At 43.5% G+C, this 16,736-nt stretch overlaps 1 protein-coding gene across 1 annotated transcript in view; it reads right to left on the bottom strand.

Annotated features, from left to right (window-relative positions):
* The window catches only part of LOC128340020 (deubiquitinase DESI2-like), a 92,906-nt gene that overhangs the window by 8,096 nt on the left and 68,074 nt on the right, over positions 1-16,736 (bottom strand). The window contains exons 3-4 of the mRNA XM_053284624.1: positions 14,675-14,768; positions 11,490-11,631 (exon numbers count right to left, since the gene is read on the bottom strand). Coding sequence (XP_053140599.1) covers positions 11,490-11,631; positions 14,675-14,768 — 236 coding nt within the window. The remainder of the gene's footprint in view (positions 1-11,489; positions 11,632-14,674; positions 14,769-16,736) is intronic.

Below are 16,736 nucleotides of genomic sequence, written 5' to 3'. Positions count from 1 at the left end.
GCTTCAGATGAATACTCTGGTTTGCTTGAGATGCACGAGCTTTTGAACCCATGGGGAAATCTATTGGCTAAATGCTCTATTGGGTTCTGAGTGTCATAGGAACTTAGGAAGCTGCCATATACTAAGTCAGACCATAGGTCAATCTAGCTCATTATTGTCTATACAGACTGGCAGCAGCTTCTCCAAGGTTGCAGGCAGGGGTCTTTCTCAGCCCTATGTTGGAGAAACCAGGGAGGGAACTTGGAACCTTCTGCTCTTCCCAGAGTGGCTCCATCCTCTAAGGGAGTATCTTACAGTGCTCAGACATGTAGTCTCCCATTCATATGCAACCAGGGCAGACCCTGCATAACTAAGGGGACAAGTCTTGCTTGCTAGCACAAGATGAGCTCTCCTCATCACATCTCATGCCTTTTTCCTCTCATCTCAAGAAGTTTTATTTTTAAAATCGTATGTCTCAAAGGCAATTCATATTTTACAGGACAGAGTGGTAAGCACCATAAGGTGTGTATCAGAGACATGCCTGATTAGGCATAGTTCCCTAGCACATGCTTATTGCATGTTTATAAATATATGTGTCCACTTCATCTTTCATTGCAGTGCAGTGTTTTTACTGCTGCATGCACTCTCCTCTAAACTGTGACTTGACCCTTATGAAAACTGGGTCAGTGAGCCTTCAGTCTGGAACCAATGAACTGTTCAAGGTGCTGAATAAGCAAACTGCTAGCAAAGATTCCTAATCAGGGTTACTCCAGCTGAGAGAGAAAATGCTAGCTGTAACTATTGAGAATTTAAACCATTGTTACCATCAGAAGGTAACCTAAATTAGTGGTTATGCTTAGTAGTCCTTCAGTTATAGTTTGAAAGGTACTAGCAATCTGGAAGTTAGACTAGTTTCATGGGCACTGGTCCTTTGCAAGAATTCAAAATATTTCTAAACTGTTGCATCTCAGTTCTCTCTGGGAATCCATCTGGGTATGTGAATTTTCCAAAAACATGGCGTCAGCATTGCAGCTGATTAGCTAATTCCACACCCCATTTTGTGTAAAGGTTGTGCTGGACCTGTCTAAGGGTAGTCATTCTTCTTAAGAGTACCTTTCATGTGAAACAGGACTACAGAGCTCAAAAAGCTGAAGGCTTGGTTCACAAAATCATTTGAAACTATATTTAATAAGTGTTGCAGTGGGGAAATGCTTGACTAACAAGCAGAAGATTGCTGGTTCAAATCCCTGCTGCACCTATATCAGGCAGCAGTGATATAGGATGATGCTGAGAGGCATCATCTCATAATGTGTGGGAGGAGGCAAGAGTAAATCCCTCCTGTTTTCTACAAAAAAAACCCAAAACCACGGGGCTCTGTGGGTTCCAGGAGTCAAAATCGGCTTGACAGCAAACTTTACCTTTTACCAATTTTAGTGCGATTGTGTGAACCCATGCCAAGGTAGGAAACTCAGATTTATTTTGGGCCATAAACCACCTTTGTGTGGGTTCACACAATCACACAAATGTCAGTAAACCTAGATTATGCCTAGATTCAAGCAGTTGTGTGAATCAGGTTAAAGTGTTTTGAATACAGCTTCACAGTTCTTTGGATTGTGATCCATACAACTCCATCTATGTACAACATCTCCAGCTAGGAAAGAATAAAGCAAATAGCTGTACAAGATAAAACCCTACACACTTTCTTACTAATACTGTATTTTACGGACTATAAGACGCTACGGACTATAAGACGCACCTTAATTTTAATCCAGTTTTTCAGAGTTTTAACATATTAAACGGTTAAAACATATAAGACGCTCCTGAATTTTGATGGATGTTTTTCGAGGAAAAAAGTGAGTCTTATAGTCCATAAAATATGGTAACAGAAAAACAATTGGAATTGCTGGCAATAGTTAAGTGTTAGGAGAAACTCCATTACTGTAAGAACAACTAGACAGTGAAACATGTTGACTAAAGAAACTGTGGAGTCTCTCCTTGGGAAGATTTCTCAAATAAAAGTTGCTGGGGGGGAAATGGATCAAATCTACTGGATTAGGTTTAAAATGGATTAGATTCATTCCCTACAAAATGGGAAATTCCTTTCAAGCAAATAACTCTAGTGGTCCAGTCCTATATATGCATAAATAAATCAGAAATAAATCCTACTGCGTTCAGTGGAATACCCAAATAAGTATGCATAGCCTAAAAATTAGGTCATCTGAGTAGCCATGAGTCAACTAGGCTTCCTGGTTTGCTGTCTTTGGGTTGGTCTGCAGTGTCTCCCACAAAGGCTGCACAATTGTCTACTTCCAGGAGTCTACAGTTACTATTTCAGTTGTCTTATGATCATCTATCTCCCTTCCTCTTTGTCCTATTTGCTTGCACTGTATTTATTTATTTAAAATATTTATACCCCGCCCCTCCAGTGCAACACTGTAATGTCAATGGCACAGCAGCTTTCTTTTCTGGACCTTCTACTGCTTCTTCCATAATGATGTCATCAAGTTTTAAATGCTCAGATTTCTCAGTTGTCATTTGTTGGAGTCATTCCAACCTTTAAATAACCTCAAGAAGGATAATTCCTGGATGTATCCCTAGAATTATTATATGGGATGCCATCTTTGTATTTAGTGCATGCAGTATCCATGGCTATTCATCTGAACAAATTTATAATGTGGGGAAAATGTGATTATACAAACAGTTTATTCTGTATTCTAGAATGGGGAATAACAGAATCAAAATATTTCAGAGGAATATGGAGGAATCACACACACACACACACACACACACACACACACACCCTCAATTAAAACAATGGAACAACCATTCAAATAGCTGTAGCACTTGCTTGTACCAGGTTTCCACATGCCTCCATATTTTTATATCATCAGTTCACCTTTTGAATTCAAGGTGAACTTTACCTCTGATTATTGCCATTCCTTTGTTGATTTTTGAGATAAATTAAATGATGAAGCAAATGGGAACCTGGATATGAGTGGAGGAAGCAAGAAGATAAAAGGAACAAAAAAACAGGCATAATGGGGATGGCGGACATGCTGAAGATCACTATTCTAATCCCTTAAAATTATCTCTGTATACAAGCTGATACTTGCCTTTAAAATTTACCAAAGAGAGATTGAAATTTTCCATAAGCATCCATCCAGATCAAAATTTGGAAGTGTTCACACTTAAAGAAATCAAATTCTGCTACAGTTTTTCCAGAATTCACTCTTTGTGTAGATTTTGATTTCCACTGAACATTTATCAGTCATTTAAGTTTGTGCTAAATTAAAACAGAAGCAAGATGATATACTTATTCTGGCTTCATTGCTCCAGACCAAAAAAACACACAAAACAAAAAAAAACCATTGGGCCCTAAGAAAAAAAAGAGTATCTTGTCACTAAGACACACATGCTTTCCAGAAGTGATTTTATCCATCAAATCCAAGCAGACAAATGTAGGAGTAAGGAACCTTCAAAATAATAACTGCACTTGAAACCTGTACTGAAGTCTAATAATGCCTAACTTAAAATACATCTACTTGCTTCTTCTTTTTTAAAAAGCAAAAAGGAAAATGGCAATTTGAAAATGCCTTGAGATGCTTAATTCTCTGCCTTGACATCCCACAGAGTCCTGCAGGAGAAGAACACATATCTCGCCTACACAGCCCAATTCAACTTTCAAGGACCTCAGAGAAGGTACGCACATTTACACAGTTATACTTGAGGGGTTTGTCCTGTTAAAATTAGAGATGTGAAGGCTGGGGGGGGGGGACTGGGGAGGCATTTTTTCCAGGGGGGAATGAAAAAAACCACCACCCCTATTTCCTCTAGTTTCCCCTCAGGCTTTCCAATCCCTAGTTGAAATATACCAGGGATGTTCACATGAACAGTCGTGGGGTAGGACAAGCATCCTACACATGTTTGGGAGTTGTACACACTCTGCTTTGCAACTGTGTTTGAGTAAAAAGCAGGATAGGAGGACAGAGAAGTGATCATGTGTGAATCTTCTGCTGGGTGGGATGGCTCCATGCTACCCAGCAGCATTATGCAGATGTTTACTGAGAAAGGAGGAAAAGCTTTTCTGCCCAGTGAGAGCCTTTCACATAATCACTTCCCCAGCCACCTACTTTGCTTTTGACTCACACATTGATAGATAGATAGATTGATTGATTTGATTTGTTTTTTATACCGCCCTTCCGAGCTGGCTCAGGGCAGTTTACAATTAAAAAACAGAAATCATTAAAAACAATTAAAACAGAAATACAAACATAAACAACAATTTAAAAACATCTTTAAAAACTATTAAACTATCAAAACAATTAAAACCCTGAAAACCAGGTTAACATTAAAACAATTAAAACTAATTAAAAACCCTAAAAGGCCAGGCCAAACAGATGGGTTTTAAGGGCTCTCTTGAAGGACAGTAAAGAATTAAGATTACAAATTTCTGCTGGGAGTGCATTCCACAGCCTGGGAGCAGCTACAGAGAAGGCCCGCCTCTGAGTTGCCACCAAACGAACCAGTGGTAACTGGAGACGGACCACCTCAGATGACCTTAACGTGCGGTGGGGATCATGCAGAAGAAGGCGCTCTCTAAGATATCTTGGACCCAAGCTGTTCAAGGCTTTAAAGATAATAACCAGCACTTTGTATTTTGCACGGAAACATATTGGCAGCCAGTGTAACTGTTTCAAAACAGACATCATATGGTCTCTCCGGGTTGCCCCAGAGACCAATCTGGCTGCCACATTCTGAACTAACTGAAGCTTCTGGACTACATACAAAGGCAGCCCCATGTAGAGTGCATTGCAATAGTCAAGCCGTGAGGTTACCAGCTGATGCACCACTGTTTTGAGGTCATCCTCTCCAAGGAATGGGCGCAGCTGTTGAATCAGCCGAAGCTGATAGAAAGCACTCCTGGCCATGGCCTCCACCTGAGATACCAGGGTGAGGCCTGGGTCCAGGAGTACTCCCAAGCTGCGTACCTGCTCCTTCTGGGGGAGTGTAACCCCATCCAGCACAGGAAGATCTAACTCACCCCTCAGATTCTGAGCCCCCACAATGAGCACCTGTGTCTTGCTTGGATTCAGCTTCAATTTGTTATCCCTCATCCAGCCCATTACTGCCTGTAGGCAGGCATTTAGAGAATGAGTGCCATTTCCTGAAGATGAAAAGGAGAAGTAGATTTGGGTGTCATCAGCATACTGATAACACCCAGTACCAAACCTCCTGATGACCTCACCCAGCAGTTTCATGTAGATGTCAAAAAGCATTGGTGACAGAATGGATCCCTGAGGGACTCCATATAACAGCTCCTGTTTTGAGGAGCAACTGTCACCAAGCTCCACCATCTGGAATCTACCTGAGAGATAGGAACGGAACCACTGCAAAGCAGTGCCCCCTATCCCCAACTCCCCCAGGCGATCCAGAAGGATACCATGATCGATGGTATCGAACGCCACTGAGAGATCCAGAAGAACCAGCAGAGTCACACTCCCTCTGTCGATACCCCGGTAAAGGTCATCCCTCAGGCCAACCAAGGCTGTCTCAACCCCACAGCCAGCTCTAAAGCCAGTTTGAAATGGGTCTAGATAATGAGCACAAAACTGGAGTAGGCCCAGCTTCTGAATTTGGGTAGGACAAGAATCCTCTTGAGAATTGTGTGAACTAGCTAGCCTATTTCTTGTTGCAGCCACATGTATCGAAATACCAACAGCATCTTTTCCACTGCAGAGACCCCTAAGGAGGGGACAATATGCATCTGAGGAGAGATGGGAAAGGGGTGCTTAACCCTTCCTCTACCAGCTGCTTTCTCCCTGAAGCTCTTCCCCACTATCTGCTTTGACACTTGCCATTGTTCTATGTTTACCTCACAATCACAGATCTGAATGGCCACAGAGACAATAGCAGCTAAAGTGGAGGACAGAGTACTAGTGGAAAAGCAACCAGCAGGAGGAGGGAGGGTTAAGCAGACATGTCCATCAAGGCTTCATTACACACAGCTATAGCGTAATGTGTAGAATGCCCAACTGTCAAGAGCTCTGTGATTCTTTCACCTGTGGCCCCAGAGACTGCCATGCAGGTCAGAAATCATATAGATTTGGCCTTTTCCTCTGTTCCCTGTCTCATTAGCTTTTTTAAAAATGTAGAACAGCAGCCATGAGACTCATAAATAACTCTGGGGATGGGGAGCTGCTATGAGATAGCAGCAGTTTATGACCTTTTCTATGACACTTCATATAGATTGCACATAGAAATCTAAAAGGTAGCAGAGTAGAGAGCAAAGAGACAAATTCTTCTAAAAGGAGGAGGAGGAGGAAGGAGGAGGAGGAAAGCACCAGCTTTTTAGTCAGAGCAATGCTGCTTTGTAATTTTAATAAGGTTGCTTTTCAGATAAAGCAAATGTGTGACTCCTTATACATTTCCTAATTAGGGAGGCTTCATCTTGAAGGTGCATCACCAAAGAAGCCAGCTGGGAGCAGCAATAAGGGGCTGATGAGTAATCAGTGTGCTAAATTATATGGCTACAAAAGGGAGCAAAGGAAAGGGTTTCTCTTTAACTATTCATAAATGCTCTTTAACTTGTTCATAAATGATCTAGAAGTTGGGATAACTAGCGGAGTGGCCTAATTTGCAGATGACGCTAAACTATTCTGGGTAGTGAAATCCACAACTGATTGTGAGGAGCTCCAAAAGGATCTCTCCAAACTGGGAGAGTGGGAAACAAAATGATCAATGTGATTCAAAGTACGCAAGTGTAAAGTGATACATATTGGGGCAAAAAATCCCAACTTCACGTATACACTAATGGGATCTGAGATGTCGGAGAATGACCAGGAGGGGTCATGGAGGACAGCTCTTTGAAAGTGTTGACTCAGTGTGCGGCAGCTATGAGAAAGGCAAATTCTGTGCTAGGAATAATTAGGAAGGGGATTAAAAATAAAAATGCTCATATTATAATGCTCTTATACAAATCTATGGTGTAGGCACATATAGTCGCATTTGCATATGGGTGCCATTCTGGTTATGGTACCTTAAGAAGGACATTGCAGAACTGGAAAAAGTACAGAAGAGATTATCAGGAGCCTGGAGCACCTTCTTTACAAGGCAAGGCTACAGTATCTGGGGCTTCTTAGTTTGGAAAAGAGGCGACTATGGGAGGACATGATAGAGGTGTATAAAATCATGCATGGAGTAGAGAGATTGGACAGAAAGAAAATTTTCTCCCTCTCTGAAAACACTAAAACCAGGGGTCATCCCGTGAAACTGGAGGCTGGGAAATTTAGGACCGACAAAACGAAGTACTTTTTCACACAGTGCATAATCTGTGGAATTCTCTGGTGATGGCTACTAGCTTGGACGGCTTTAAAAGGGGCTTAGGCAAATTCATGGAGCACAGGTCTATCAATGGCTACTAGTCTGGTAGCTATAGGCCACCTCCAGCCTCAGAGGCAAGATGCCTCTGAATACCATTTGCAGGAGAGCAACAGCAATAGAAAGGGCATGCCCTCACCTCTTGCCTGTGGGTTTCCCAGAAGCATCTGGTGGGCCACTGAGTATAACAGGATGCTGGACTAAATAGGCCTTCAGCCTGATCCAGCAGCACTGTTCTTATGACCATGAAGTGTCTTATGTCAAAGGTCTCATGCTGAGGGTTTCATCCCTAGACCAAAGGACAACAGTATGAATAGTTTCGCATTTTGCATAAATTAGTTTGGGGCCCATATTGCACATCCATATCACGGTATGGAAGGCAGGGCAAAAACTAAGCCTGTTGAGCTGGAAATGAGTATGTGCCAAATTCAGCATGGATTCTGAACAGGGTCTATGGACACAAAATGGATGTCAGCAGTGGCTTGGCAAAAGTCAGATCTGGGCTAAATACAGCTCGGTTGGTGCAGGCACAAGGCAGACAAGGGGAAGCTTTGGCTTTTTCACTCCATGAGAAAGATATGGCAGCAACCTATAATGTGGTAGCCTATTTAAGCATGGCAGCCAAAATCAGATGGGATTTATAAAAAAATAAATGCTGTTTGCTGCCAGAAAATGTCCCCTGAGGAACTAGGTCTACATAGTTTATGTGATTTTTATTGATAGGCATTATCGTAGCAATTGTCTATTTGTAACATTTTTTGTTTTTATGGCTTTGTAGGAAAGGCAATCTGCCAAACCAACAATATATCATCATCATCAGCTAAAAACTGGTTGTTGCTTGTGAGTCCCTACTAGCTATTGGCTGAACTGCTGTCCTGTCATGGACTGTTCACAAACATTTAACTATAGAGTGGGAGGCAGTGAGCAGTAGAATGTTGCCAAATACTTCAGCATTCAGTGAAGGAACTGAAGAGCTATCTTGTTGGAATAAAACAAACATAAGTCCCTGCAACAGGATATTCTATGTGCTATTAGCTGCAAGGGTTGGGGGCATAGAGGGAAGTGGGTTTGACACACAAAGAGACTGAGACCCTGCATTAGAATCAGGCATAGACAGACAGCTCAAGACCTCTGTGCACCTGAGGCAGGGCCTCAAATTCCACCCCCCTGGGGGGACAGGAGGGGATCTTGCCACCTCATTGGTGCCCCAGTTATCTGCTGGCTGAGACAAGTGCCTCACCCCACCTCATGGAAAGGCTGTCCCTAAGCTAGGCAAAAGGACAGGAGGCCCAGGGGCAGAATGGGAAAAGTAAACAAGAGGTGGCAATTATTTAAGAAGCAGGGGCTCATGGGAAGGATGAGTAGAGGAGACAATGGCCTAGGGCAGGGATGGGGAACCTTGGCACACCAGCTGTTTTTGGACTATAACTCCCATAATCCCCAGCCACAGAGGCCAATAGCGAGGGATTATGGGAATTGTAGGCCAACATCTGCAGGAGTGCCAAGGTTCCCCATCCCTGGCCTAGGGTATGGGTTCCCAACCTGTGGTTCTCCAGCTGTTGCTGAACTACAACTCCTATCATCCTCAGCTAAATTTATTGTGACTAGGGATGGTGAGAGATGTACTTCAGCAACAACTGGAGTACCACAAGTTTGGAACCCCTAGCAAAGGGAAAAGGAGGGGAAAGCAAGCCTTTGAAAATATAGGGTTATTGGGGGAAACCTTGCAAGATCTAGAAATGAAAGGGTTGATGTTGGCAGAAAGATAGGGAAGACAGAGGAACGCTGGTGAAGTGAGTCCATAAATGACCCAGAGACAGGTTTGTAAAAGCAGAGAGTCCCTCTCAACAACCGACTAAGAATGCTCCCTAATATCAGGGGTTCCACAATGCAATTTTAGACATAGCATACAAAAACTCAAAATAAAAATCTATTTATTTCAAAACAAGTGAGATCAGAGAATCATTGTATTTTTTTTAAACACCCTGTCCAGAAAGAACTTGCATTAGAACTAGGCAAAACAGTTAAAAGATCAGGAGCAGAAACAGTGAAATGACTTGATTAAACTACTCAGTGGCAGGGATGGAAAGAGATCCTGGGTTCTTTACATGCAAAGCTCCAACCAATGGATGACACTGCTTCTCAGTGCATTGCTATGGCATCACCACAAACTATGAAACCTTTTGTTTGCCAGGACAATTTCAATCCCTTCCTTAATATTCCAAATAGATATATTATATGACGCTGTCCATTTACTAAGATCACCATCAGGCAGGGCCCTTCTTTGGGTCCCCCTGCCATGACCCCAGCCTCAAGCAATGGCCAAGATTCAGACTCAGAGGGGAAGAACTTCTTTGATCTATGTTACTAGTATCAGCTGCAGAGGTGCAGGACCCAGACCCAGACACTGAGAATGAACTAGGCAGACAGAAGCACCTGAAACCTGAACCCCCACCTCTAGAGATGGTGCCTCTTGATCTGGACTCCTCTGGGCATAGACTCCCCATAATGCCAGGGCCCACTTGCTCCCCATGCCCATCAGGGGCATATCTAAAATAGGGCAAGGGGAGACAGTTGTCTGGGGGCCCACTGCCTTGGGGGCCCCTCCAGAAGCAAGTCACATGACTGACTCCCCCAGGCACGCACCCGCCCAGGCTTCCTTCAGTTGTATTCATCCTCTGAAATTGATGTGAGTGTTAAGACCTGGAGCTCCCAGAACAGCATGTCTTTCTCTAGTACCACACACACACACACACACACACACACACACACACACACACACACTATGCTTTTTGTTACCACTATTCAGCCTCATTTAAGATTTCTTTACTTTATGAGCTGAGCTTCAGTGGGGGGGGGGATTTTAAAATCTTGTCTCTGGGACCACTCCAACTTTGCTACGCCTCTGATGCCCATAAAAGAGCTCAGTTTGGACTCAGTTGGATCAAGTGCTCACTTGAAGCTTGCCTTGCTCTTCCAGACACCACATTAGGTACAGAACCCTGGAGAGGATACTATGCCCCCTCCTCTATCAGAGGTGAGGTGGGTGGTAAACATACATAGTGCCTTTTTGGTTGTGGCACCCTGGCTCTGGAATTATCTCCCCAGGGATACCTGCCTGATGCTGAGCCCAAGATGGAGTTCTTTTGATTTTTTCTAAGCCACTTAGATTTGTTATTTATTTATGACATTTGTATCCCACCCTTCCTCCAAGGAGCTCAAAGTGGTATACATGATTCTTCCCCAACTCCTCCACTTTTATTCTGACAACAACCCTGTGTGGTGGGTTAGATTGAGAGAGAGTGACTGGCCCAAGGTCATCCAGTGTGATTCACAGCTGAGCAGGGATTTGAATCCAGGTTTCCCCATCCTAGTCCAACACTCTAATCACTACACCACATTGGTGGTTTTAAGTCATTTTATGCTGGTACAATGGCCACATCCGGACTACTGCCCTGCTTGTGCAAACATGTTGTGCTACTGCAAGGATATTGGGCTAGCCAGATGTGCTAAATCAAGAGCTGGCATTCCAGACTAGTGCAAGCATGTTTGTGCTAGCATAAACATGCCTGCACTTGTGTAACACGGTGGCGTCCCTCCTGCTGTGAAACCTTTCCCTCAAATATTCTGCAGGGAACTTTTGCACAAGAGTGCAGCTACAAGCATTCTCACAACATCACACAGCTACACTTCTTCCACCAGTGCAACTTTTGCCCATTTTACAAGCACAGGCTGAATTATGTTGGCCATTGTTTGCTGCCCAGCAAAACTGTTCCATCATTGTTCATTATTTTAATTATTTTTGTTGTCTGTGGATTTTAATTCTTTCTTCTGTGAACTGATCTGATTATCCTTTTTGGACTGAACAATGTAGTAGAAAATATTCAGAATAATACAAAAATAGTATTTTGGGGAGGCCATTTAAAATAGTTATCTGTGATTAACTTCTCATTATAGGCCAACAATCATCTCTACACTATGCCTGTAAATGTCTACAAAGAGAAACGTCTGCCTGGTTATTAGGAACAGAGATTCTCGGATAATGCTGTGATAAGAGATAGCTCAGACTGCTGTACCACCATTGCCAGAGAGTCTAAAGTATTACACAGAGAAAGAATGGAGGATGAGCCAACCTCTGAGAGAGCAGTCGAAAAGTGATTGCAGTTCTTGTGCATGAGATGGTAGGCGTTGCCCTTGTACTCTTTGCCCAGCTCCTCCATGATTTTATCCACATCTTCTTCTGTGAAATCTGTGGTGCCCAAGGCAATGGATTCTCTGGTTAAAAGAAATATAGTCAAGAACAAGAAATGTATCATAAGATATTGTGAAAGAGGCTGATGCAATACAAGCTAGAGACAATATATACATGAGACAGAGTTTAAGGCGGGTTGAGCTTACTGCGTAATAGTCCTGGTGAAAAGTCAGACCATAGCTGTGCTAAAGGTTTAATCTGGTTTAACAGCCATTACTTGCTTCCCATAGGATTCTGGAAACTGTAGTTCTGTGAAGGGACATAGAGATCTCTAACAGCATTCTCAGGACCATAGTAAACAAGTTTCCAAGCTTATATGAGGAAGCTGTGGCAGTTAGGTGGGATGTAGTGCCAGGGATGATTGTTATGTATGTGTTATGTATCTATGTAGTGCCAGGAATGATTGTTAAAGGGCTCCACAGCCGCAAGTAATGTAATGGAGGCTGTATGGGATGGCACATGGAATGCTGGGAAATAGTCCTTCCTAGAACTTTCCACATAGGGCTCTATGAGGAAAGAGCTAGGAAGGACATTTCCCAGCATTCCATGCATGTCATCCCACGAGGCTTCCATGATGTAATGGGGGCTTCCCATAGCTCCAGGGCCCTTTACCAGCCTTCCCCAGTGCTGCACAAAAGGCCACTTTGTGTGGAGGTAAGCACTGGGAGCAGCTGCCTCCACTCGGGGCCAGAGGTGAGGTGCAAACTATTTGCTTCAAGGCTGAATCTTTGCACAGGCCTAGTTAACATCCCATTTCTATCCTTGGCCTCTCTCTTGTGATTGACAACAACCATGCTGTTGCCACCTTAGATTTCGTAGCACAAAATCTTGTGGCACCTTAATGACTAACACTTTTATTGTAGCATAAGCTTTTATGAACTAGGGTCCATTCCATTGTGTATCTGATGAAATACTCATGTCTACAAGCACTGTCGCTGTAATAAATGTGTTAGCCTTTAACTGCCACAAGGGATTTTAAATTTTATTTGAATTATTTATTTTAACAACTAAGACATTTATTGTGGCATGACCTTTAATAGGCCAGGGCCACTTCATCAGATGATGATGCATCTGGTTGATGAAGCTTACTCCACCAAGAAGTGTGCTAGTCTCTAAGGTGCCACAGGACTCTCTGCTGAATAAGCAGGCTTCGTGTTGCCACTGAGAACATTTGCATTATAGATGCCTGATGTTAGGAATGAGCTGAACTCTCCTCTCATTCCCAGACTCCATCTGCATATATATGCACAGCCCACAAGCCAGTCTCCAAGGGCTGTCACTGCAGCCAAATCTTATCAGGATTGGATTTTACTGAAGGCCAGTTCACACACATCGACTGCCACATGGAGGCCACTTAAGACTGGATGGATACCAGAGTGTTACAGTGGCTTGCCACACAAGTTGTGTGTTTTTCTCTAAACCACCTTTTCTTTTTAGAAGTTTGTAGTGGCATGGAGAAAACCACCTAGTCCACGTAGCATGAAGCTTAACACAAATGGCTGTCATCCAGACACAACCACCCTGAGGAGCCATTTAAAACCACTTTTGGGTGGCAGTTGCTTGGTGTGTGCCTCTCTTGGTCCTGCTAGTATCTGACCTCCCTTACAGTGTTTTAATGTCTGTCATCCAAGGTCCTCCAGACATCTCTTTAAAAAGTCAGTTCCCCCTCAGGCTGTCAATGAGACATTTGTATTAAGACTTGTATAAAGAAGCAAAATGTGATGCTCCTGAACTCCTTATGCCTGCTACTAACTTCCAATTTTACCTTAGGGCATCAATACAAGAATGACCAAACAATGATTAATCCTTAAACAACAGGTTAGAGGCTATTACGACCCAGCCAAATGGCTGCATAAGGCATGAGCTGAAGCTAGTAATCAGAGGGCAGGGACCTATATACAAGCAGAACAGAAACTATTCATTTGCCCAGACCAAGTCTGCTGTGCCCAGACTCAGCCAGCCAATCCCATGCCTCCTTGCTAGGAACCTATGAGGGAAAGTGAGAGTGGCCTGCCTCTTCCTTACGGTGTTGCTTGCTGCTGCTTTTAGCTCTTGTGTGGCTCAGCTCTGATAGTATCCCAGCGGTGTGTGAGGCAGTGTAGCGCTAGCATTGCCAGGGTAATGTGATACGCCACAGAAGAGAGAGGCGCGGCTTCGCCTCACACCAGTCTTACCCCAGCTTCTGAAAGGGTGATGCTGACATGGAGAGAAGCCACATCATGGAGTCCTCTCACACAGTCTCTCACAGCGTGACACACTTCCCCAGAACAAGAGGTGTTTTGCAAGAGTTCTCACACTGCTGGAGAAAGATAAGCACCCACTCTCCAGGAGAAGGCTTTGGGAGAGAAGGAAGCCGTGGAAGCCCTGGATTAGCACCGGTGCAGTCATGGTGCTGATTTCCTTTTGCTTCAGAAGTCTTGTCCATTGATCAAAGAAGTTTTGGAGGATTTTGACTCCTTAGTAGGGGAGGGAAGCAGACTCTGCATATGCTCAGAGGCAAACCCTTAATTATTGCTATTCATTTTTCAGTGATGAGCCTTATTCATTTAGAGAATGAATTTGTATGTATCTGTTTTTGTTTTTGTAGCCTACCTTTCCTCCAAGAAGTTCAGGATGCATTGGTTTTCCCCATTTTATTCCAAGTAGTTTAGGCTGAGAGATCGTGGTCACCCAGTGAACTTCATAGCAGAGTGGGGATTTGAATCTGGGTCTTCCTTGGTCCTAGTCCTACACTCTAACCACTATAGCAAAAAACAAGTTCTGGACTCAGGTCTTGGGCTGCTTAAAATCATGCTGTTAAACACAAGAGATAGCTACCAGCAGCAGACCTCTTCCCAGCACCATGTCTAATGTCTCTCCTCTCATTCCCCACCCTGCAGGCGAATGTTTCCACATACTGCCTCTCTTGTATGCTTCGCTGGACTGTCAGAAAGAGTTAGAAAGTAACAGGAACAAAGTCGGGAAGGGAGAAGGGGATAGGAGAACAACATGAAAAATGGACTGCCCTGTTGACAGTACATGGGCGGCAGGATAAGGAACATGGGGAGGAGAAGGAAGGGCCCTTACTTGAACTTAAAGGTCTCGCCAAGCTCTACAGCACTGCCTGGTGTGATCTCGAAAATCCCACTGAATGGGTATGGATGCCCTCCATAGGCAAACTCTGGCAAGGAAAGAAAGAAACTGTAAGTGGTCACATGAAGGCTATATCAAGGACAAGGTCACTATATTTATTTATTCACCTATCCATTCATTCATTTGATTTATATATTGCCCTTCCTAAAATTGCTCAGGGCGGTTTACATTAAAATCAAAAACACTAAAAAACACAATTAAAATAAAAAAACTTCCAGACCAGATTAAACTCAGTAAAATTAAAATAAAAAACTAGATACCATTTTTTAAAAGCCAGGTTGAAGAGATGAATCTTTAAGGCTCTCCTCCAAGGAAGATAATCCTCTTATATCCATGGAGAGCGCAATGTAGGGGCGACAATTGAGAAGGCCTTGATCCCAGATCATCACCAGATGAGCTGGTGGCACCTGAAGATGGACTCCTCCTGATGATCTTAAAGAGCAGTGGGGATCTTGTAGAGAAAGGCGCTCTCACAGGTAACCCGGACCCAAGCCATTCAGGGCTTTAAAGGTAATAACCAGCACTTTGTACTTTGTCCAGAAACATATTGGCAGCAGCCAGTGGAACTGTCAGGCATAATGTGGTCCCTCTGGAATGTCCCAGAGACTAACCTGGCTGCCGTATTTTGGAATAACAAGTTTCTGAACTACGCACAAAGGCAGCCCTACATAAAGCACATTGCAGTAATCCAACCTGGAGGTTACCAGCTGGTGTACCACTGTTTTCAGGTCATTCTCCACAAGGAATGGGTGAAGTTGTAGAATCAATCACAGCTCGTAAAAAGTGTTCCTGGCCATGGCCTCAACCTGGGACACCAGGTTGAGACCTAGATCCAAGAGCACTCCCAATCTATGAACCTGTTCTTTCTAGGGGAGTGTAACTCCATGCAGAACAGGAAGTTCTATCCCATCTTGCAGATTACGAGCCCTAACAACGAGCACCTCCATCTTGCTTGGATTCAGCCTCAGTTTATTATTCCTCATCCAGCCCATTACTGCCTGTAGGCAAGCATTTAAGGGGCTAACACCATTTTCTGATATTGATGACAAGGAGAAATAGATTTGGGAGTTATCAGCATATTGATAACACCCAACACCAAATCCTCTGATAAGCTCATCCAGCAGTTTTAAGTAGATGTTAAAAAGCATTGGTGACACAATGAAGCCCTGAGGGACACCATACGATAGCTCCCATTTTGAGGAGCAACTGTCACCATGCCATCATCTGGAATCTACCCAAGATATAGAAGAAGAACCAATGTGAAGCAGTGTCTCTTATATCCAGATCCCTCAGGTGATCAGCCCAACTGCACATGTTGGCTTACAGTTCCCATGAACCCTGGCTACTAGCCATTGTGGCTGGGGAGCATGAGAGTTGTAGTCCAACAATAGCTGGAGGGCTATAGTTTGAGACTCTTGGCTTAATGGAAATGTCAGCAAAGACCCACAACAGTATTAGTTGTTGGTCAGAGGCCTTCTAGTTTCTTCAGCAAAGGATGTAGTTCCATAGCAGTTTTGTATACCTGAAGCACACAACATCTACCATGAGCCTGTACGTAGCAGCATATAGTCCCCGCTTAACAGAGGCATTTGAAACTGGGGTCATGTCCAGGTCTACAGAGAAGAGATTGCTCATCATGCAAGTAATAGACCCATCATGTGTAGATGACTTGCTTTGGAGTCGTCTACAAACCAGGTTTGGCTTACAGTGAGTGTCTGCATTCTTTTAGCTGTAGACTGTCGCCTGAAAATGGCCCAATAAATTGCAGAAAAGCCCCTTGATTACAAGAGTGATAAAAAGACAATGATATTCCTGTAAGTGCTCTTTTTTTAAACTTGCTTCAGATGCCAGCTGGAGAGACTCGTGGTATCTTCACTAGACTAGCATGAGCTTTCTTAGTCTACACAAACAGCAGACGATGTGATAAAACTCTTCCTGGACAGACTGTTGGTCTGCATAAACACCAGGTCATGTACAGGTGGATGTCATGATTAAA

The sequence above is a fragment of the Hemicordylus capensis genome, chromosome 1, assembly GCF_027244095.1.
Source record: "Hemicordylus capensis ecotype Gifberg chromosome 1, rHemCap1.1.pri, whole genome shotgun sequence".
Taxonomy (NCBI): domain Eukaryota; kingdom Metazoa; phylum Chordata; class Lepidosauria; order Squamata; family Cordylidae; genus Hemicordylus; species Hemicordylus capensis.
This window is presented reverse-complemented; position numbering and strand designations above follow the sequence as displayed.